This window comes from Gouania willdenowi, chromosome 13 (assembly GCF_900634775.1).
Source record: "Gouania willdenowi chromosome 13, fGouWil2.1, whole genome shotgun sequence".
NCBI lineage: Eukaryota > Metazoa > Chordata > Actinopteri > Blenniiformes > Gobiesocidae > Gouania > Gouania willdenowi.
Genome location: NC_041056.1, coordinates 22,048,820 through 22,071,894, shown reverse-complemented (window position 1 = coordinate 22,071,894; position 23,075 = coordinate 22,048,820). Strand labels below are relative to the sequence as shown.

At 37.8% G+C, this 23,075-nt stretch overlaps 1 protein-coding gene across 3 annotated transcripts in view; it reads left to right on the top strand.

The window, feature by feature from the left end:
* rasa2 (RAS p21 protein activator 2) overlaps positions 1-19,265 on the top strand; it is a 33,765-nt gene extending 14,500 nt beyond the window's left edge. Inside the window, exons 6-24 of one of the 3 annotated variants that reach the window (XM_028464572.1) lie at positions 539-622; positions 1,924-1,996; positions 2,072-2,148; positions 3,053-3,154; positions 5,795-5,948; positions 6,086-6,234; positions 7,856-7,970; positions 8,217-8,291; positions 8,718-8,841; positions 9,151-9,257; positions 9,370-9,453; positions 9,539-9,616; positions 9,712-9,785; positions 10,156-10,262; positions 11,652-11,734; positions 11,887-12,086; positions 15,280-15,383; positions 16,473-16,653; positions 17,577-19,265. In XM_028464572.1, the coding sequence (XP_028320373.1) occupies positions 539-622; positions 1,924-1,996; positions 2,072-2,148; positions 3,053-3,154; positions 5,795-5,948; positions 6,086-6,234; positions 7,856-7,970; positions 8,217-8,291; positions 8,718-8,841; positions 9,151-9,257; positions 9,370-9,453; positions 9,539-9,616; positions 9,712-9,785; positions 10,156-10,262; positions 11,652-11,734; positions 11,887-12,086; positions 15,280-15,383; positions 16,473-16,653; positions 17,577-17,607 (2,002 nt within the window). In that variant the 3' untranslated portion in view covers positions 17,608-19,265. Of the gene's footprint in view, positions 1-538; positions 623-1,923; positions 1,997-2,071; positions 2,149-3,052; positions 3,155-5,794; positions 5,949-6,085; positions 6,235-7,855; positions 7,971-8,216; positions 8,292-8,717; positions 8,842-9,150; positions 9,258-9,369; positions 9,454-9,538; positions 9,617-9,711; positions 9,786-10,155; positions 10,263-11,651; positions 11,735-11,877; positions 12,087-15,279; positions 15,384-16,472; positions 16,654-17,576 lie in introns of all 3 variants that reach the window. The other 2 variants (XM_028464571.1, XM_028464573.1) reach the window with 2 other exon arrangements.
* The last annotated feature ends 3,810 nt before the right edge of the window (positions 19,266-23,075 follow it).

The window sequence follows — 23,075 nt, the reverse complement described above, 5'->3', positions numbered from 1 at the left end:
GTGGCCACTGTTGCATCTAGGACACACAATGTTTCCTTATTTCAAATTAAATATGAAATACTGAACTTAATTGGCTCATTGTGGCATGTCCAAACCTGAAGGTATTTATAATTATAAAATAATAAATAAAATAAAAATCCATATTGATATCTATTCTATTAGTATGTATGTAGTTTGGGGGGTGAAAGTAATAACTTTGCGTTTGTTACTGTAACTGTTTTGAGAAACAAAGTGTTCTTGTGTGTCTGTGCTCCTGCTCAGATCTTATAGGGTTAATAGCAAACTGAGGCGTTTGTTGAGCCAACAAGAAATTATTTACCATTTATGTTCTTGAGACGTTGTGTTGAAGGATGACTTCTCCTCTGATCTGGGTCTCTTTAAAGCCAGTCACAACAAAGTGTTAAAAGTTTATTCCAATGTTTTCATCTGAAAAATCACACAAATCTATGCCTTCATTGAAATGCTCTAAAATGTGTTCATTTATAAACTGTTTCTATAAGGTGGATTTCTGCTTGTGTTTTGTTTTGTGGCTTTTCAGAATAATTGAATGCAAAGAACTGCCTTTAATCAGCGGCCAGAACTGCGATCCTTACGCTACCGTATCACTTGTCGGCCCTGCAAGGTAACTGAGCCACACGTTCTCCATTCCTCCTCCTGCTTATTTTGTTAAGAAATGCTGGAACATATCCTGTCGCACACATAGGACAGGTTTACAGTCCATCAAAAACACAAAAAACAGGTTAATTCAAAGAGCGTTATTATCCATTTTGTAGAAGTTTTGATTGTAGGAGGAAACCAAAGCTCATAAACATGGTGAAGGAGAGTAAACTAAATTCACAGAGGAGGATTTAACCTATACTCATTATGCAAAGAGGTACAGTTGCATTTCTTTCTTGTGCTTTCTATCCAATAATTCATCAACCAACCCAATAACAAATGAAGATCTGGTTGTTTTAAAGAAGGTTTAGAATGGAGATGCTGTCGGCATGGGCGTCAGTCAGCATTGAAAAAACAGGGAACATAGATATTAGTTTGACAAAGATTTATTCTTCTGTATGTTAAAATTCTAAGCTGTGTTCTGCCCCTTCGTCCCTATCTGAAAGCAACTTAATATCACTGAAAATTCTTACTTGGTTCAATAAATGGAGTAATAACTATTTCAAATACATTTCTATTGTATTTGAAATAGAAATGTATATGAAAACTATTACCCAGCAACTTACTCATATCCAGAAACAAATGTGACTATATTCCTGGTGCAAAGTATTTCCCCTGTATTTGAATGCATGTCTTGAAGAAGAAGAGGAAAGATTGGATTAAGGGATTAAAAAGAAAATATCTGTTTTAGGGCCGAAATGAATAGTCGATTAAACAAATTAAGAAAACAAGTCGATGCTTCATTTAATTCATGTTACTGGAGCCACTCTGTCCAGGCTGCTTTTTTTGAAGTTCCACTGCCCATACTTTTACTATGGAGCCGTTGCCTGGTTACAGGCAAATGAAGTGTGATGAAAAAGGTGGCAAAAAATATCTGTTTACAGAAAAGAAAATGTAGTATTACTATTACACACTAAACAAAAAGCCCTGTGCCGTGTTTTTATTTTAATGCAGTTTTAGTATTTCATAGCATAACTTTGGGAGGCAGCAGCTTGACTGTATATGTTTATTAAAACTGAAAAACCTGTAATTTCTCTTGTTTGATTAATCAATAAAAAAAATTATTAGATTAATCAAGTTTAGTGCAGTCCTAATCTGTTTATAGTCTATAAATGCTTTTTAACCATGGCCTCATTATAGACAGCTACTGGTACATCTGTGCCATGGCCTGTTAATGTGTAAAAAAAAGTAGGAAATCTGAGCTGCAGCCAGCCTACGGTTTTCTAAAGCTTGATTGTCATAAACTTGTTTCATTTGTCTCTTCAGATCTGATCAAAAGAAGACAAAGGTAAAGAAGAAAACCAGCAACCCTCAATTTGATGAGACTTTCTTTTTTGAGGTAATTTGTACTCATTGAGTTGTTTTGGTGCGTTGCTTCACAGAGCATGTTAAGCTTTGCCGTGTTCCTCCTCAGGTCACACGGTCCAGCAGCTACTCTAAAAAGTCTCATTTCCAAGTGGAGGAGGAAGACATTGAAAAACTTGAAATCAAGTGAGTTTTGTTCTTAGAGGTTTATTTACATTTCCTTTCATTCATCCTCACCTTCCTCCATTTTGATTACTTAATAATAATAATTAAAAAAAAAAAGAATTTAGATCTGGTCCGTTCTGACTGCTGATAGAGAGCTTTGGTTTTTGGTTAAGGATGTGTGTGGCTTCCGTCCCAGTGGACTCGTAGCTCTCCAGGTAAGAATAGAACCATTCGAAGGTAAAAACCTGTGCATGGTGTTAAAGTTTGGATTTGAGGTGGTCGCACAAGTACTGCATTGGCTTTTATCCACCAAACAGGTTAGCACCAACCATGTAATACAACAGTTAGAAATCTTTCACCCCTGTGGAATCAGGTGGACATATTTAGAACTGAATGCACATGTTGTTTTTGTGTCTTGGCTGACTTCTATACAGTTTGATGTGGTTTGGTTTTTTTTCTTTGTCAGTTGGTTTTATATTGGTTTTATATTACATGGCTATCTCTGACCTTTTCTCAAAGTAAGAATTCAGTCATGAGTTGAATTGAATTCAGAAATCCTTTGTTAGGCTTTGATTGTGTGGCTGGATTTTAGTCTTCATCGGTTGTATTAGCTTGATCATGAGTAAGGGGTGTGCAAAAAAAAAAACTAATTCAACCCAGTGATTGGTCAAAGCCTGACAGTTTCCAAATAAAGTAAAAGTTTGAATCCATCTAAAATGTATTAATATAGGTGTTTGGGCTCTCAATGTTTTTTTTTAAATTTTTATTGCAGTTTTGGTCATTTGTTTTTTTATAAATTACAACCTAAATTAAAAAAAAAAGAAATCATTCTGCATACTCTCAAACTGTGGCTCATGGACCTTCAGGGGTCTTAAACCCACTTTGAGATACCCTGGTGTGTATTATATTCTGTTTTCATTTCCAGAGTTGACATGTGGAATAGTGAGAATCTGGCTCAGGACGTCTTTCTGGGAGCGACGCGGGTCGCAGTCAAGATCTTGCGGAATGACCACATCCACAAAGCCTGGTAAGAAAATAATCTCAATTAAAAGCTATAGGATTATTAAATGCTAGTGTGAACCTTTTCGCTCTCTCTTTCTTTCTTGTTGTCGAAATACTTTTTTCTTTTTTTTTTTATGGACTTCTATTGACTTTTGTCTTGCAGAGTAAAGTAAAACAGAGAAAAGGGTTGGTCATTTTGTTTTCGACCGTATAATGAAATAAAAGTTCATGTTATAGGTTAAAATTTCCTTAAAACCATGCAAGGCCCCATTTTCATCCTGGTGGTCATTGTGTGCTGATTAGCCTCTCTACCCTTTCTTCCTTTGTAATTTTGTGCACTTTGAACTACGTCACACTCAGAATGTTAACGTCATTTTCCCACAGAGCTGATTGGTCAGTAAGCAGTCCGTTAAACCTGCAGAGTATTTTCTATGGAACAAAAACCCACAAACTGTGTAGGTTTGACCTCCAGTTTAAGTTACTATGGCAACTGACCTCGTTTAAATATTACCCACCTCACTTCATAGCAGGGTTGGCGTCAATTACATTTTTCATTTACAATTACATTTTCAATTACCCATGTCAAATTGCAATTAAATTACGACTACAGTTACCAGCATTTTTTTTACAATTAAAATTAAATTGCAATTATTTTTTCATCCTCAGAAAGTCAATTCCAATTAATCACAATTACTGAGCCTGAAATAAACCTGATAAAAGTAAACCCCCCTCTTGTGTTAGCTTCCTGTTAGCATTTCTTATGATAACGGGTCATAAATCAGCTGTAAAATACACTAAAAACAAATATGTATTTAATTTATTTCCTATCTCTTGGTTACCTTGTTAGGCTTCCTAATCAATGAAAATATAGGTTTTAATATTTTTTGGTGTACATAGTACAGGCATCTGAAGTTTTTCTAACCAGCATCTGGAAGAGAAGAAACAAAAGTTCAAGCCCAGAATGAGATGTTACTGCTTTAAATATGGAGGTGATTGTTTCTCCAGACACAAAACAAAGCCAGGCATGTTCACTTTTACAGTATTATCATTTCTTTGTTTTTTCTGACTTTAAATCATAATGTTAAAGCTGAAAATGTTTAAAGGCTGTTTGTTGAACCATTTCCTTTTCAAACGTGTGGCTGTTGTTAAGTTTGTAGTAGGGTGATACATAGTCTGAATAGATTAGTGTGTGGGTGACATTACCTCATGTCCTTGAGGTGACCATGCTGCATTCTCCGAGAGAAAAACCACTCAGTGGGCCACAATCAAACATTAAACAGCCTTTGTAACAGCTCAGTCCACATTTCTGCTGTTCAACAATAAATCTGTATTTAGCTCCATCTGTTGGAAACTAACAGGACACACACTCACCCATTATTTATTTGGTACATCCTGTTCTTTGGTAAGTACATAACATACTGTAACTCCAACTCCATGTTTCTAGGCAGACATTGTCAAGACAAGCTGTGAATTATCCTTTGGAAGTAATTTAAGCAGGGACTTGACTGTCGATGTATGATGAGCAGCTGTTTAAGCATTTCATTTCACAATCTTTAGTACACAGTGTTTTACGAACAAGATGTCTTAGATATTTCAGAAAAGGTCTAAAAGATTACAGCAACTTTATTTTCAATAACCATTATCAATTGTTACAACCGATGTGTGCCAGAGACTTTCCCTGACATCACAACTCAAATGTTCTTAAAGAGAATAAACACCCACAAACCACACTGGGTGCCACTTTTCTCTGCAAAGAACCAAATTGTCTCTTTATCTGGACTTGCAGTAAATCACCGTTTCACCGCAACATTTCGCTCTTGGATTTTAAAGTCACGAGGAAGATCCACTTTGTGGCAGGACGTGAGATGTTTGGAACTTTGTTGTAGCCTGAGAATTTAATTTATATTGATCAATTCAAGTTTATTCTGTGTAAACCTTAAGTTAATATAATGTAAATTGTTTGACAAATTTTGCTGTTTGTTTTATTATAGGGTACCTCTAAAGAATGTAATGTGCAAGCTCTATCAAATGATCATATACTGTATAATAGAGGTTGAGTCAGTTAACTTTTCTTTAAAAGTCCCCATGGATTGTATTTTAAGGTATAAACTGTTAAAGGTAGTACTTCCAATGTGTTTGTGATTTGTTATTCTCTAAACAAATGTGCACATATTTTTTTTACTGGTAATAGATAAAACACATTTTATTCTCATGCATTTCCAGTACAGGTTCTCTTTAAGAAATGTATTGACTGGTTTTGTCATTTTCTATAATGTTGGTTTTAGTGACAGCGCCTGTAGTTGTTGGTTAATTTAAACTTAGTGATGTTTAGTTTTGGCACAATTGGATGAGTATATTTTTTGGTTCGAGCCCCAGTATCATCAAGCTTTTATTGTAGGTAGTTTGCACATATTCAGCAGGTTGCCACAGGTTTCTTCCCAGCCCACTATCATGTGTTTATCAGAGTCATTGGAGTAAGTGCATGAGTGACTGTGAATCTCTTTCTCTGTATTAACCCTGTGGTAAGCTTCCAACCTGTTCAGTGTGTTTCCCTCCCGTTGAGCATCAGAGTCAGAGACCAATTTATCACATTGTTCCATACTTTACACTGCACAGTTAAGGCTCATATATTTGCTACATAGTCTGTCATCTGGTGGTACGACAGGTATCTCCTCCAGCCCAAGGGAAACGGCAGTAAGTCCAAGTCTGATGATTTAGGATCTCTGCGTTTGAAACTGAACTACATTGAGGACACGGTGCTGCCACCTGCCTGCTACACGCCACTCTGCAACCTGCTGCTCAAGTCCCCTGATGTGAAGGTAAGACCACTGATGTTGGGACACCAAAGACATTCTCTGTTGTTTAACTATAAAAGGAGATGGCCTCTTTAGCCACTTGTTTTTATCCCCCTGAAGTTTAAAGAAATCAAACTTTGTCCTTGCTTTGCTGTCCTCAGCCCATCTCGGCTTCATCAGCTCACATCTTGGGGGACATCTGCAGAGACCGATATGAGGCTGTGCTGCCTATGGTTCGACTGCTGCTCCACCACAATCGCTTTCTGCCTTTTGTCTCTGCTGTGGCAGCGCTGGAGCTGGAAAATACTCAGTGAGTTAACTGTGGTGTGTTTGTACATGAGGGCAGGAGGCCTCGTCGCCTGAACTGTCTAGTAATTGATCTTTTTTTTTACTGATTGCTGATTAAAAGTATATTTTTGACATTTTTTTAATTATTTCTCTTTCACAAATTAAAGCAACACACACTCTTAAACAACTTTATTCTATACTTTCACTTTGTCAAATATAAATCTAATTAATAATAATAATAATTGAAATAAAATGCAGTATAAAAATATCTGAGCTGGCATAATTTGTTACTAATACTGGCAACTCTGGGGTGGATTCACTAAGATCTGAAATAAAGGGTGGTAAACCAGGTGGGTCTCTAATTCCTTTGGTTATACAGTTTCCTCACCTGCTGCGATGAATTCACTAAGATTGGAGCAATAATTAGCGCACGTGCAGAAGTGGTTGAGACCGTCCTATTTACTATTTAAATGAGTATTTTGCTTGTTCAATGTGGAGAGGTGAGTGCACAGAAGCACACAATGACTTTTGAGGAAGTTGAATTGGAGGTAGATGGACTTCTGTCTGCTGCACAAACATTTAATAATGCCGAAAACTAAATAAACAAATAAAAATGTTTAAAAAAAAAAAAAAAAAAAAAGCAAAAAAAAAAAACAACAACTTTATAACCTAAAGATATATTTCCCCCCTAATTAAATGTGGCTGCTTTGTCAAGTCCTGTAACTTTGCTCTGATCAGTCCATGAAAAACAAGCAGATTTGGACAGAAACTGTCCTATTGATTTGATGACGCCATTGATCTTGAGTTAATGCAGCAACAGAATCTGTCAATCAGTCAGCACCATTTGAAGATGATCTACTGACCATCAACCAGCAGGTCTGACCTCCTGAGTAGCGCTGCATCACCACACCCTCATATGTAAACATTGTGCCATCACTGCGTAAATTACTCATCTGATCAGCTGATTCTGGCCTGATGCTCCTTCCATTAACGCGACACGAGAGTTTGATGGTCAAAACATCACTGGAGCAATGCGTCCATAGTGTGCACAGCATCCTCTCTCCACCGCAGCGTCACCAGACTCCACACGCACCGTGGGTGTGCAGCTTTTTCTCTCTCTCACACACACTTTACTCACTTTATTTTCTCATTTTGTAGCTGTTAATATTGACTATTGTTTTATTTGAATTCCTTTCTTATACTAGAAAGGTTCACTGGGGCCTTTTTTTCTATCTCCGCTGTGTTTTGTGTCAACATTTACTGCAACTGATCTCTGTGTGTGTGTGTGTGTGTGTGTTTGCACCTGCTTGTCAGTCAGTCTATTTTCCGGTGCTAAAACGATCACTGTAAACAGTTCCAGATTTGATGAATTGCATTGTGCCCACTGCATTAATTTATTTGCATGTCCTCCCTTTTTTTGCTCCCCTTGTGAGCTCCGCCTACTATACATATTCATCAGAGGGAAACAAGCTAAATGGATTGAGGGTGCATTGAGACGTTTGTCGGGTCTCTTATTTTTAAGACCAGCAGGGCTTAATTTGAAGGAAATCCTGAAATTTTCACTGTTTCAACATGTTGTTAACCTGTAGGCCTTTCATTACTTTTATTTGAACTGATATTAATAAATTACTTTGTTCATGTAGGGAGGCCAACACTATATTTCGTGGGAACACTCTTGCAACACGCTGCATTGATGACATGATGAAGATAATAGGAAAGAACTATCTCGCCGTCACCATCAAGCCTGTAATAGATGAGGTATGAGTTAACACACACACAAATGTTGTTTGTGGTTTGCAGTTCCTGCAGTATGTGACCAATTTGGAACCCTTTTAATAAACAATTTACAGTTTATTTAAGAACATAAATTATATAATTATGTTTTACTGCTAAACATGATGCATTTATAAACTACATGGTACTATTGTCACGTTTAATCTTTATTTTTCTTACATGTCACTTTACTGCCTCTGATTATCACTCCTCTTTTTTTTTTTTTGGTAGATTTGTGAATCAAATAAAACATGTGAAATAGACCCCAATAAACTAAAGGAAGGCGACAATGTGGAAAGCAACAAGGTAAATCTTGGTTTTTGTTATGCAGATGTCCAAAAGCCGCACTGACGGTCAAGTTTATGTTGTTTTTGTTATTGCTCTTCATCAGATGTGTCCATTACTTTAATTAGACCTTTGATACACACAGGCAGCTTTCATCATCACCCTCTGCCCACTACTAATGTTTGTCCTGCCATGCTGTCCTTAAAAGTAAACCAATGGCAACAATGCATTAGTGTGGTTAGTTCGTGAAATGTTGGTTGTTAATAAGCAGACTTTAGGACGCGTTCAACTTTGGTGATCCAACTCAGATTTTTTAATTCCTTTGACTTTAACAAACCATTTCTAAAATGAGTGGGCACCCCTTTTCTGTGTGATGAATCTATTCAGAGAAGTAAAAAGTATCACAACAAAGGAAACCAAGCTAATATAAAAGGACCCTCTTTGCAGGAGAACCTTCAGGTTTACGTCCAGAAAGTCTTTACCTCCATCACCCAGTCCAGTTCCAGCTGTCCTCCGCTCATGTGTGATGTCTTTAAAGCCCTCAGACATTTGGCCTGCAAACGCTTTCCAGGTACAAGAAAACACATTTTTAACCGAAGACTTATAATTTTTTGTTTTTATTATAGGATTAGGAAGAAAATGCCACATGTGTAGTAATTTTAAATCTTGTGTATTTATTCAATGTGACTGTACTTTAGTCCTCAGAGCTTTATAGTTCCGTTAACCAAGTAATTTTCTCAATATGTTAGCAAGTTGGAGTTAAATCCTCAATTGCAGAAACCGTTTTCCGTGTTTGTTTCTCACATTTCCTAGATATCATTTGAGTAGATTTGTTTTGAGTGTCCACCATCTTCCTCCCCCGTCTTTTTCCTCTCACCAGGTGACCCGCACGTTCAGTACTCTGCTGTCAGCAGCTTTGTGTTCCTGCGCTTTTTTGCTGTTGCTGTTCTTTCTCCACACACTTTCCAACTGCGCTCCCACCATCCTGTAAGTGCACGCCCACTGCAGTGCAACAAAACCACTAAAATAAATACACTGCAGTTTGATTGCAACAAAGATCTTATTTACACAGTGAATGTGTGTTTCCTTCTACCGGCAGGATCCTGAGATTTCACGCACACTTACTCTCATTTCTAAAACCATCCAGACTCTGGGCAGCTGGGGTAGTTTGTCAAAGAAACTGGTAAGATAAACTGGAGGAGTCTACTGGTGCTACTAAAAGTCTTAGATTGCAATAAATAACTGTTTTTTTTTAATCCTCTTTTTAGTCCAGTTTTAAAGAAACATACATGTATGACTTCTTCAAATCATTCCAAGAAGACAAGTGTATAGAGAAAGTTAAGAAGGTATTTTCTACACACAAAAAACAACTACATTGTTTTTAGGAAGTTAGTATTGGGTTATACAGTATATACTGATATTGTTATCAACCTGTTTCCAGTTTCTTGATGAAATCTCCTCCAAAGTGAGCAAGGAATCCAGTGGACTGGAGGATGCTGTGGTACTCAAAGAAGGGTAAGTGAAGATATGAGGTCAAGACAATTACATATGGCTGTTTTTGCTATTCTTTTGAGGTGTGAGTGCAAAAACGTGCCAAATGTCACTTTTAACTAAAATAAGTGGCATTTTACTGATCAAATGTTTGGAAGAATGATTTTGCACACATTGGAAATGCAGAGTAACTTGTTTGACTTCATCTGGACCATTTTTGTTTTGTTTTTTGCTTATACTTTATTTTTAAAATCCAGATCTATTTAAGGATCTGAAGTGAATAAATTTTTTTTTTGTCACAAGAACTGCCTAAAAGAACCCAATACCCTGATTCTGATCCCTTTTTTTCCCCCATGGCTTGCATTATAATGTTAGTGTTGTGGGTTTTTCACAGGGAGGTACAGAAACGTGCTCAGGGGAAGAAGCGTCTTGGCAAGAAGAACTTCAAAAAGCGGTGGCTGCGATTGACCAACAGGGACCTCTCCTACCACAAACAAAAAGGTGAGAACAGGTTTGATTATCACACACAGGACATGTACGAACCAAGTAGCACCAGAGTGAATGTCAAACAAGCTGCTCTTACTTTGTCAATGTAATTCCAATGTCACATGTTTCTCATCTGCGTTAAGGTTACACCCTCGGCAGGATGTCAGACCCAGACATTTACTTCTGGGTCTGACATTACTTCAGTTAAAGGGATCCTCCACTCGTTTTACAAGTTTGGCCTCAAATCTTTGAAATGTACTTATTAGACGATCTGAGCCTAAGAAAACACATTATTCACCACATTTGTTTAATTAACTTTTAATAATGGGGATACTCTACAGTTTTAGAGCCTGTGTTCCTCCATCTTAAAATCATGTGATTGATGATGTCACACGGCCCCACTCCCTGTAAACACATAATTTTTTGGTTTTGGAGTGAAGCATTCAGCCTGCGTTTTAGATAATTTAGCAGCTTATTCGGTCAAAATGCCAACATGTGCTGCTTTTGGTTGCTCTAAAAAACCAGGAAAATTTAAAGATTTTGATGTAACCCTCTTTTGTTTAATGAAAGAGGATAAAAACAGTTGTGACCACATGGGGCGACAGTTCAAACTCTGCTTCATTGTCTACTATGAAACCACAGAAAAGAAGAGCTCCCTAAGGGGCCTTTACTCTCCTTTAAACAATATGCAAATGTTGGTCATCAGAGCATCCCCAAAAAAAGCAATTAGCTGTTTACAGGCAGTGGGGCCATGTGACATCATCAGTCCAGTGATTCCAAAATGGCAGAACACAGGCTCTTAAGCTGTAGTCCCATTATTAAAAGGCAAAATCATGAATATGCATAATAATGGGTTTTATTAGGCATAGATCTCAGTACATTTCAAAGATTTTAGGCCAAATTTGTAAAAACAGCAGAGGATCCCTTTTAATGTTTCAATGCACTTAATATACATGAGTTTAAACTGTGGGAGAAAAAGAAAAATATACAAACTACACAGAGCAGCTGAGGCCAGCAGAGCTCGAACTCAAAATCTCCCGTCTGTAAGGTGACATCATCGTTCATCATAGCAGTGACAGTATTTACATTAACAAAAATAAATGAACATTAAGACAAAATTGGTTAATTTTCTAATCATAGCAACTGTATTTGCATCATAGGTACTTGTATTTTAAAGTGGTACTGGTTCATGGCTGATATCACAGGGAGGGATTTTCTGTAGCTTTTGAAAAAAGTGAATTTAAGAAGGCTGATGTGGCGTACTGTCCCTTTTGTGTAGATTTTCATTCTGAGCCAAACTTGTGGATTTCATGTGAGATAAAGAGTTACAATAAGAGGCCGATCAACAACAAAATGTGTGTTTCAGTTCTTAATAAACTTGTCAGTGTTTTTCTGTGTTTTTAGGGAAAGAGGCCGTCTGCACCATCTGTGTCAAAAATATTCTGGCGGTGGAGAAACTGGATGAAAGTGCCTTTAACCGCAAAAATGTAAGATGATGAGCCCAGATGAATTCCTTATGTTGCAGTCTTAAGAACTTTAATTAGCATGGTGGTTTGTGAATCTTTAGACCTCTAGAGTTGTCTGCAGTCATAGGCATGTTTAACTAACTGCTCTGGGTCTCATGTATCAGATGTTTCAGGTGCTTCATTCTGAAAAGCCGCTGTACGTCCAGGCAGGGAACTGTGTGGAGGCCAGCGAGTGGTTGGACGTTCTTGGTCAAGTCTGTCGCTGTAACGAAGGACGCCTCACCACTTTTCATCCATCCAACTACGTGGGCGGAGTCTGGCAGTGCTGCAAAAGTCAGAGCAGCAGTGCTCCGGGCTGTAAGCCCTGCACCACGTGAGTCACAACATCATTACTGTCCACAAGCCTGCTGCATGTGTCCAGTGACACATTTAAAACTGTACCCAGTGAATATGATTGATGAAACTACAAATAATTAAAAGCATGATTTATGAATTAAATTGGAGAATTAGTCACCCCTTTGTTACATTTTTGTGTTTTCTCTGCTGGTCTCAATATTTTTTCTCAAAATGTCGATATACAATATAAATCTCAATATTTTTCATTCAAATATTTTGACCAGAAAGACAATTCTTGGTTAAATTTGCTAATGATAAATGCCTCACAGGCACATTTGTCAACAAACTGCTGCACAATATGTGATACTTTTGGCTTTTTCTCCTTTAAGGGACAGCACGTGGCTTGTTTAGGGGTTAAAACGCACTCAGCAATCCATCGAATTGTGCTTTTCATGTTGTTCTAGTGAAATCAGCAACTCCTAAAACGAGTATTTTAATCCAACTCTTTTTATTGAAATTTTTAAAGCAGTAAAAAACAAGTGCAAATACGAATAGTACATTTCTGAAGTTTGATAAAACCCTTACACCCCCTCCCTAGTCCTGCCCACCCCACTCAGGTCAAATAAACCAGGGACATATGGCAAAAAAAAAAAAACACACAAGCACATTCACACACACACACACAACACAGGAGACAGACAGACATAGGCTGAGAGAACAGAAGGGGAAATTATTCCCCATCGGAGTCTGAGGATAAATCAAGAGAGTTGACGTATAATAGAAAGGGACTCCACGAGTTCTGAAATGCTTTAGCAGAGCCTTTTAGCGAGAACCTAAGTTTTTCCAGTTTTAGATTATAAAGAACATCTTTAATCCAACAACCATGTGATGGGGGGTGAGCCAGCTTCCAATTGAACAGAATTAATAGCCTGGCCAGCAGTGTCGTAAACGCAATAGCGCGTTTTAGTGACACAGAGAACGTGAAATCAGGAGATACGCCGAAAATGGCTGATAGTGGATTAGGTGGGGTGGTCTGGCCGTATGCCCTTCCTATTGTGTCAAAAATGTTCTCCCAGAAGGAGCACAGCTTAGGACACGACCAGAACATATGTATATGATTGGCAGGGGATTGTTTGCATCTATTGCAGGTATTGCTGACAGTAGGGTAGATTTTGGATAATTTTGCATTAGTGTAGTGAACTTTATGGAGGACTTTGCATTGAATAAGGCTATGGCGGGCACATATCGAGGAGGAATGAACCAGATTTAGGACAGAGTCCCACTGTTGATCAGGTATGTTCATACTTAAATCGCTCTCCCACGAGGCTCTTATTAATGATAGAGGGTTCGGGGCAACCGAACCTAAGGAGGTGTATAGCACAGAGATACATTTTTTATGATTGGGGCCCGTAGATAGCAAAATATCGATCAGAGTTTCCGGAGGACGGTTTGGAAAGTGTGGAAACAGCTTCTTAACCAAGTCTCTCGCCTGAAAAAAACAAAAAAGGTGGGAGTTTGGCAAATTAAATTTAGAGGAGAGCTCCGCAAAGGATGAGAAGATTCCATCTCTGTAGAGGTCTTTCACAGTGGCAATACCACAGTCATGCCAAGTTATGAATGTGGGGTCGGTGCGGGAAGGTTTAAATAAGTGGTTTTTAAGTAGCGGGGTCAGTATGGAAGGGCCCTGTAAACCCAAGTATTTCCTGAGCTGGTTCCATATTCTCATGGAGATCGACACCATAGTGTTAACACCTTTAAGGTTTAAAATGAGAGGAAGTGATGAACATAGGGCAGAGCGTAGTGAGAAATGTGAGGTTGCCGTTTCGAGGTGCACCCAGGCGGGGCGGGGCTCGGAGCCTCGATCCATCCAGTAAAGGAGTTTCTGGATGTTGGCTGCCCAGTAGTATTGCCTAAAATTTGGGAGTGCAAGACCTCCATCACGCCTGGGAGATTGTAAGACTGACTTGCGGATTCGGGCCGGCTTGGCTCCCCACAAGAATTTGGATATTAACTTGTCCAATTTATCAAAAAATGATTTGGTGATAAATATGGGGACATGTTGAAAAAGGTAAAGAAATTTAGGAAGAGTAATCATCTTGATCAAATTAACCCGACCAGCCAGAGATAGTGGTAAAACAGACCAGCGGGCAAAATCCTTCTCTGTCTTTTCAATTAAAGGTTTAAAATTTGCCCGGAGCATATCAGGCATTCCTGGGGTAATAGAGATTCCCAAGTAATGAATCCCGTTATCTGCCCATTTGAATGCCGCTAAAGAACGCGGGAGCTGTTTAGCTAGTGAATTAATCAGAAACAACTCGCTTTTTTGGTAATTAAGTTTGTAACCGGAGTATATACCGAACCGCTCCAGAATGTCCAGTACCACCGGGAGAGAGTTAACAGGATCTGAGATGTACAGGAGCAGGTCGTCCGCGTAGAGCGAGACTTTGTGTATTGTGTTCGACCGGGTGATACCTTTAAAGCCCTCCTCCGCACGCAACCAAATAGCCAGGGGTTCTATTGCAATGGCAAACAGGAGCGGTGACAACGGGCATCCCTGTCTAGTGCCTCTCTTGAGAGAAATAGGGGAAGATAGCGTATTATTTGTACGCACTGAGGCCATCGGGGAAGTGTATAAGAGTCTAACCCAAAGAATTAAATCTTCGCTAAAAACAAACCGACCCATTACTCTAAATAGATACTCCCATTCGACCCTGTCAAAAGCTTTTTCCGCGTCGAGAGAAACCACCACTTCTGGGGTCATGGGGTTTGGCGAATGGATGATGTTGAGGAGGCGCCGGGTGTTGTGGGAAGACTGCCGGCCCGACATAAAACCTGTTTGATCCAACGAGATGATGGAAGGCATCACCCGCTGGAGCCGGAGAGCGAGAACCTTAGAAAGAATTTTTAAATCCACATTTAGGAGCGAGATTGGTCTATAACTGCTGCAAAGCAGGGGGTCTTTTTCTTTTTTTAGAATGAGAGAAATGGTGGCCTTTGACAAAGATTCTGGTAGACGGCGGTGTAAAAATGCTTCATTGTACATGTCTCTTAGAGCTGGAGCAACAGCATCAGAGAATGTCTTAAAATGCTAAAACGAGTATTCTAACACAAAATTAGCTAAAAAGAAATGTATACAATTATATAGGCAAAATGGAAAACTTGATATATCTTGAATCTCGATGTATTGCCCAGCCCTATGCTTGTCTAACATTGGTGGTCTTGTGTTTCAGCACCATGCTGGCCAACCTGCAGCTGGACATTGACTGTGACCGAGAAGCAGAGCGAATTTTCTCCCTTCTGTCCTTAAATGATACCAAGCTGCAGAACATGGAGGGTCAGTGCCCGTCACATACAGTGTTTAACGTGCACAGGGTTTGAAAGTTTAAAAAAATCTGTATTCTGCACATCAAACGTATAGTAATAGTTTTTGTTAGGTAAGTGTTGGGTAAAGTTCTCCATCATGTTGGATCTAAGTGTTTACACACATGAAGAGCTAATAGTAGGGGGGTTAGGCCCCAAAATAGCCCTTTGACTTCAACTCATGGTGCAAAGGTCCCCTTTGGTGTGGAAGTACCTTCATGTCAAACACATACATTTACCCTGAGATCACGCTTTGTATCGGAAATAGATTTGCGTTTTTACGATAATGGCCGCCAATTTGCCAGAAACACTCAAGAGCTCATATGTTTGCTTCTATTATAGCTATAATGACAAAGTTGGTGTCAAAATGTATATTTTGGGAGTCAAAGAATCCAATAATATAGCTTTAAAAAAACAACAGTTTTCCCCTTACTATGACAAAGTAAGGGTAAATATGCACATTTCACATAAAAGTTGTCATCAGAGACTTTATTTATCTTTTCCATCAAAAGCTTTGATTTTTTTTATTTTATTTTGTTGATTAAATTTGCATGAGATTTCAACCAGTCAGGAGTAGCTTGTGCAAATCAGTTCCCTCGACAACACATACCAACACTTAGATGTTTGTATGACATTCTCATTGAATAGCTAGTTAGTTTGCTTTATTATCTGATAGATTTGACTTGAAACCTATTTCATTGGATTCCTTGACCCCAAAAATGTGCACTTTGACACCAAGTGTGTCATTATAGCTATAACAGAAGCAGAGGTACTGTATGGTCCTTTCATGTATGGTCGGTGGCCATTTTTAAGAAACGTGTGTAATTTAGGTACCATGATCTCACTTGTGTCTAACGGAAAATGTATTATATTGTCCTAAGGTACTTCCATGCCAAAGGGGATCTTTGAATCATGACTTAAAGTCAAAAGTCACGAATGTTGGCATTAATCATCTGAAACTTTGGGTTTATTTTAAAAGCTGTTGAAGAGACTTTACTTTCAAGGTTTCAAATGTGCAAGAGTTGACATCTTAAAGTTTCCTGTATGTTTGTATTATTTATAGATGCATGTGCCACTATGGTGGTGTACCAGGGTCCTCAGCGGGAGCAGGAAGAGTACTCCAAGTTCACCATCCAGGAGCCCAAAGAGACCTTTCAGACCCTCCAGCAGCTCCGAAACATCATGGAGGAGCTGCAGCAACAGCATCACATCAGGAACGACCCCACAGCACAGTACGGCAGCCTGTAAGTGCCAGCCTTAGGCTCCAATGTTTTCCGTAGAATTCACAATAAATCTCACTCACATTCACTCCTACTGTGTGTCTAATTTAGAAACTCATGCATGTTTCTGTACTCAGGGAGGAATCTCAAACATGCAGCAATACCATGCATGCTCTGGGAGAACATGCTCATTTGGCATAAAAAGTCACACCCTGCCCAAAAATTTAAAATGTGATTAATACTTAAATAATGTTAATTTTTGCTTTCAAAGTGTGGAGCAATGTTATTATGATCAGACATCGTTGTCTTACAGAAAAATAAAAGCACCAGATTCTGTGTTTTTGAAATAAAGAAGTGTTTATTTACAATCCATGAAATACAGAATTGTTGGTGTTGGTTCTTTGTTTTAACATGTGAACATTATTTCAATATTCTGTTTTTTGTGTCATTGTGTGTGTTTGTGTATCTGCTAAGAAAGTGAGTGGCATTTTGAGTCCGGTAGCCCGGCCTAAAATGTGCAATTAACTTCCAAGCTAAAAATGCACTGAGTGAGTGAGTTAGTCTGATGTGGTTTACTGACACCTAGTAACCAGGCGTACAATGCATACATTTTTTTTTTTTTTTTCATGAAAAAACATCATTAAAAAAAGTTGTCCTGACATTTTTTGGACCGATATGATAATCGTGCGGTGAAACATTGCGATATATCACCAAGTCGATGTTTTTTCTTCCACCCTGAGTATCTGCCTACTTTACCACACATCATCACGTGTATTTAGCTTGTTATTTGTAATGAAAGGTTGGGTCTGATAATGAACAGTAGCGTACTCCTCAGTGGTTTTTAAAGGTTATTAAACTAATCAGACAAATGAAGCCTTTTACTCCCCAACATTGTGCTCCATCAGCACTGCGCTCACAGACAGAACTTGTTGCCTTTTCTGTTTCAGTGACAACCCCATCGTTGGTAAATCCACCTAACCTGGAGTGTGACTGCAGCTGGTCCAAATGCACATCATGGAGGCGTTTCCTTGGTGCGACACACTCTACCTTCAGATGACTTGAGTCAGTGATGGGCTGAGAAAGGGAATCAGAACAAGCTCATAGTGGCTCCTTGAACTGAACAAATTTTTTTGGCATCTTTTTTTGTTTGTTGTTGTTGTCATTCAGCAGGATGTTGCTAGATTTTCTTTTCTGTGAATTTATTTTTCTATGTCTTAATTTAAGTCCAGTTTAACGTTCACAGCTGTGTACAAAGGTGTCTAAGATGGTGTGTGAATAGGCTGCTAATTTTATTTATTCACTCATTTTTTTTTTTTTTTTTTTGATGAACAGCTGTAATAATTCTCTTTTGTTCAGCATTGGACCCAGAAACCCCCTAAATATGATCCATCCCTCATTGTCTGAGGGAGTCAGGCTCTCTTTGTGCTCCTGCACACTTCATCGGTGTCCTTCTTTCAGAAAAAAACATCTATGTAAATATATATTTTGATTGTAGATTTCAGTATAAATGAAACCAATCTGCCTTACTTTGACAGATGTTTCCTTTCACATGAAATGCTGAGGGAATAATGCAAAAGCACTTTAAAAACATTTGGAGTTCTCCAAATCAAAATAATTCGATACTCGGTATCGGCTCTCCCTGTTTGGATCAGTTCTATGATCTCCAGTACATTTTCTTTTCCTTTCTGTACAAGAACATTTTTAGCCTGTAGATTTGATATTTTCTGACCAAAGACTCTTTCATAGGTTTGATCTTGGACTTGGGGGGGGGGAAATGAGGGGGGAGGAGGACAAACAAGATAAATATATATGTGAGTGTTTGGCTGTGTGCTCTTTAGCTAACATATCTTTGACTTCTAGTGGCTTCAGGCAAACTGATTGTATGTGCTGTGGTTCCTGATTGTACAAGACTTAGAAGAAAAACAAAAATCGGCAAGTAAGAATCACCCAATTAATCATTTATTTGTCCAGACAATCCTACCAAGCACTCTAATAGTGTTTTCTTCCTTTATTTTCCAAAACTGACTCTTTCATGCAGTCTTTTAGAGATTAAAGTGTGTAAAGGCTGCACAGCTGTATAGTTGTAATAATGGAGAAATGTCAGCAAACAGAAAAACGGTCATTGGTCGAGGATGAAATATGTAATCGGAGCAACTTGTGTCTTAAAGAGCAGTGAGGGGATGCTTTAAAAACACATTATGGACAAGCAGGAATATGGTTGGTTCTGTATTCACCATAAATTGCTTTGATAATCTGTTGATCGGATTGAGATGTAGAGGACAATCATGCCCACATGTTTTGTTAGTTTTAAACACACGAGAACAAAAGACAACTTAGAAAATGTAGTTTTCTCTGTTTCTAGCTGAAGGTAAAGAATAAAAACTAATTATTATGTTTCAACTTAGATCAATCATTGGCATCTAATTGTCACGTTTTGTACAATATACAATTTTAGAAATGTTTCAAATGTTTTTGTTGTTTTTACTGGTACGATACATTGCCCTTCTGTCTATGAGGCGCTGATTGTAAAGCTGCACATGCTAAAATAAACAGCAACTTTTTGTAACATTTAGCAATGAACCACGTTTACAAAATGTATGTGAATTTTTTTACTTTTGACCAGATTTACAGCAATAATTGGGATATTTTTTTCTTGTAAAAATTTAAGGTCAATGTTAAATCTAAATGTTAAATAAGAAATATGGATATTGAATCTAAATGCTAAATGTAATATCTAAATATTAAATATAAATCTTAATGTTAAATGTTGAATTTAAATTTAAATGCTAAATCTAAATGTCACTGGTGAATCTAAATATTTAGCTACTGTGCAAATTCACCATTCAAGATTTAACATTTAGATTTAACATTTACCATTTAGATTTAACATTTACCATTTAGATTTAACATTTAGCATTTAGTCAAAATTTATATTTAAATGTAATATTTACCGTTTAGGTTTAATATGACGTTTTTTTATGGGAAAAAAAAAAATCACAAATTTCACAAGTATTGCTGTAAATCTGGTCAAAGGTAACGTAAAAAAAATTCAGATACGTTATGTAATTGTGATTTGTTGCTAAATGTCGCAGAAAGTTGCTGTTTATTTTAGCATACGCAACTTTACGATCAGCGTCTAATATCTGTGCCTCGCTAATCTTGTTTTACCTTTAATTCCAACAAAATTCCCTTTGTAAGTTTATTGCAGTGCCACTAATGTGAACGCTACGTGTGACGTCTCCCTGATGTACCATGAGTTCACGCACAAGCTCAACGTAACGGAATAAATCCAAACCAAAACACAAGCGTTGAATAACTGATTTCTAGTAAGAACTACAACAGGTTTGCATTTTAAAGGACTGATGAACTCAGTATGTGTGTAGATATGAGCCATAATTGGTTCCAGTTTACTTTCTCCCAGCTCACATGAACCTGCTCTCAGTGAGAGAATCTGGTCCTTTCTGTGTCTCCCTGTTAAGTGAACGACACCTAGAGCCAAAGTCCTATCGTTCTGTTAGTGAATGAAAAAGGGAATATTTTTCACCTTTGAAGAGCAGTAAAAGCTGCCAGCCTACAGGCACAATGTGGAAGCGCTTCAACCATTTTTTTTTTTTTTTTTTTTGTAATCTAATCTTCACTTTCTGCCAATCAACTGTTCTATAGTGTGCAAAGCAAAGTGATGAGTGTGAAGGGATTGTAGTGAGTTCTGTTTCAAAGCGAATGTTCCATCTCACGTTCTCTGAATGTCTTCACATAGTTTCAGTAGGATGTTTGTTATTTTTATACACAGTTTATTTTTCATACATGGTAATTTTCTGTGCCTGTTCACAATAAACATGTTTGCCAATGGTCTGACTGTTTGCAGAGTGCATACTTTTTGATAAGAAACCTGAAACATGTTTTCATTAATGTGGGAATGGCTCGGCAGGAAGCACCTTCACCTCTTACAGAATTGACCTTTGTTCGTTTTAATCTCATTTTAATGCTAAAAACTCATAATTCTTTTCACACTAACAGATGTGGGGTTACTCTGACCTTGATTGAGAAAGTTCCTGGGCGAGAGCGAAAGAATAGAATGAGCACAAAAACCCATCCAAACTCATCACACTTTTATATGTTTTATGAAAACAAACAAGCAAAAATGAAACTGATAAAACATCAAAACCACAGACCTAAAAAAAAAGACAAAACCCTTTTTACACCTGTGTGTTGATGCTCTGATTGGTCATTGTTCTAAATACTGACATGAATACTGATAATGTGGCCCTCAGATTAGATACAATCACATGTTTGTGGCCCCCGCTGTGATAGTTGGATAGCAGTGTAAATGGTTGGAATGAGGCTCAAATGATAAAATACAGGGTGAGGCAGGGGTAGTTATCTGTCGTGTTCATAATAATAACGAATATAATAATATTAATGGAATAAAACTGTTCTATTTTACAATCTATGATTATTTACATTATTATTTTATAAAGGTGCAATATTGGATATCCTTGATAAGGAGAGCTTTTTAAAGCAAATTAAACACCGGAAAAAGATAAATAATAATAAAAACCAATAACTTAAAAAAACCTGCGGGAAGGTCCAACATCCAAACATCCAGCCCCACCCACATCCAGATCCATAATCGTGCTTCGTTCAGGATCGTTCAGGACAATGGGAATCTCGGGCTTCTTGGACTATGAAAACTTGCAGCATTTACGAAACCTGCGAACTGTAGGACTTTGTAATTTTCTGTGTCATCAATGAAACTAAATGCAAAATGTATAATTAGATCAACCAAAAAAAAAAAAAGACATGCAAGCCTGCCGCTCTACTTGGGTCATTTAGCATCTTTGTACTATGAAATGGCAACAGCATTTAAAGGCCTACTGCATTATCTGTCATTTTCATACAGTTTCTGATTGTATTAGGCAATCCAATATATATATATATATATATATATATATATATATGATTTTTCCAATATCTTTCAGGTGAAACTCTATCAAAAGGTTATAGTTTATACTGTGAATATATGATTTACACATCTTGTTCATAACCTAAAGTCAATGTAGTTTATATTAAAATAAGCAATATACGTACCACATTCTGTATGATTCTTTATGAGACAGAGGCATGGAAATTATGTACACATGAATGTAATTATTACACTCACTGTCTCCCCTCTAAACTCAGTTTATGCGAATAATATCACTATTCCTACAATGACTCCTTTTGATCTTCAAGTGGACGTCATGGGGGTACTAAAAGCACAGAGAACTTCCACTCAGCCCTTAAGAACCATGAGGAATACCTATTTAGTTGGTAGTTTAGTTGATTCAAGATACTAAAATGTATCTTATACAGGAAAATGCTTATTGTAGTATAACAGGGACTACTATATTTAAAAAACAAACTTATAACTGCTGTTGGAATACCAAACTTTGAGTGTCCTTTGATCAGAGTGATTGGAACCTGGATTTAACATCCATGTAAAAACAATGTTTTAAAAAATAGCACAGGGTGTTGTGCCTTTTTCATTCAATGCCTGGATATGAACATTTTTGGGAACGGGACAAATCATCTTCCAGACACACATGGCCAGGGCAAATACAGTACCTACTGTAAGAACAAAACTCTGCAGCTTCCGTCATAACCTGGCTCTTCAGCCATGACAAATGTGGGAGACGCACCATAAACGCTTTAAGAACAGTCATTTACAACTTAATATTAACAAGATGTGGAGTGTGGACATCAGTGGAATCAGTAGTGTCAGGTGTGCATGAGGGATGATGGTGTGTGGAGGTGGGTGGTGATGGAGAAGGCCACCAACGTGGAGATGGTGTCAACTGAACTACTAAACAGCACAAGCACGTGTTCACAGGACACTTTACAATGTTTTATGATTAAAATACTTATTTACTATTTACTTTTCAATTATGTGAAGTATGAGACACTTTTAATATTTAATCCAGGATCGGACAACTGGCGGCCCGGGGGCCACATGTGGTCCACGGTCTATTGCTGCGTGGCACAACAATAGATGGTCTGCGTTCTGCAGAATATCAGGAAGGTCCAAGTGGTAGAGTGTGACCATCGGCTGCCTGTGAACAAAAGCTGGCACCACCACCTCCTTATGGGTGCCATATCATGTTAGTAGATGAAGACAGATATGTTATTGTAATTTCACTCCTAAAATCTGTACATTAATGATTTCAGACTTAAATTGCTGACCTGAGTGAAGTCAAAGGTCCAAGTATAGTGCATACTGTAATCCATATGATAACCAACTGTTTACATTCTTTTCATTCGATACAACAGAGTTGATACTGTACATATAAACCATGTCAATGATCCTTTTCCCTTAGCACCTGCTTATGTTATTATATTTGTTGATGCCGAGATGCAACAACAATTCTCTGCAATAAAACTGATTTCACTCCTCATTACATCTGAACAAG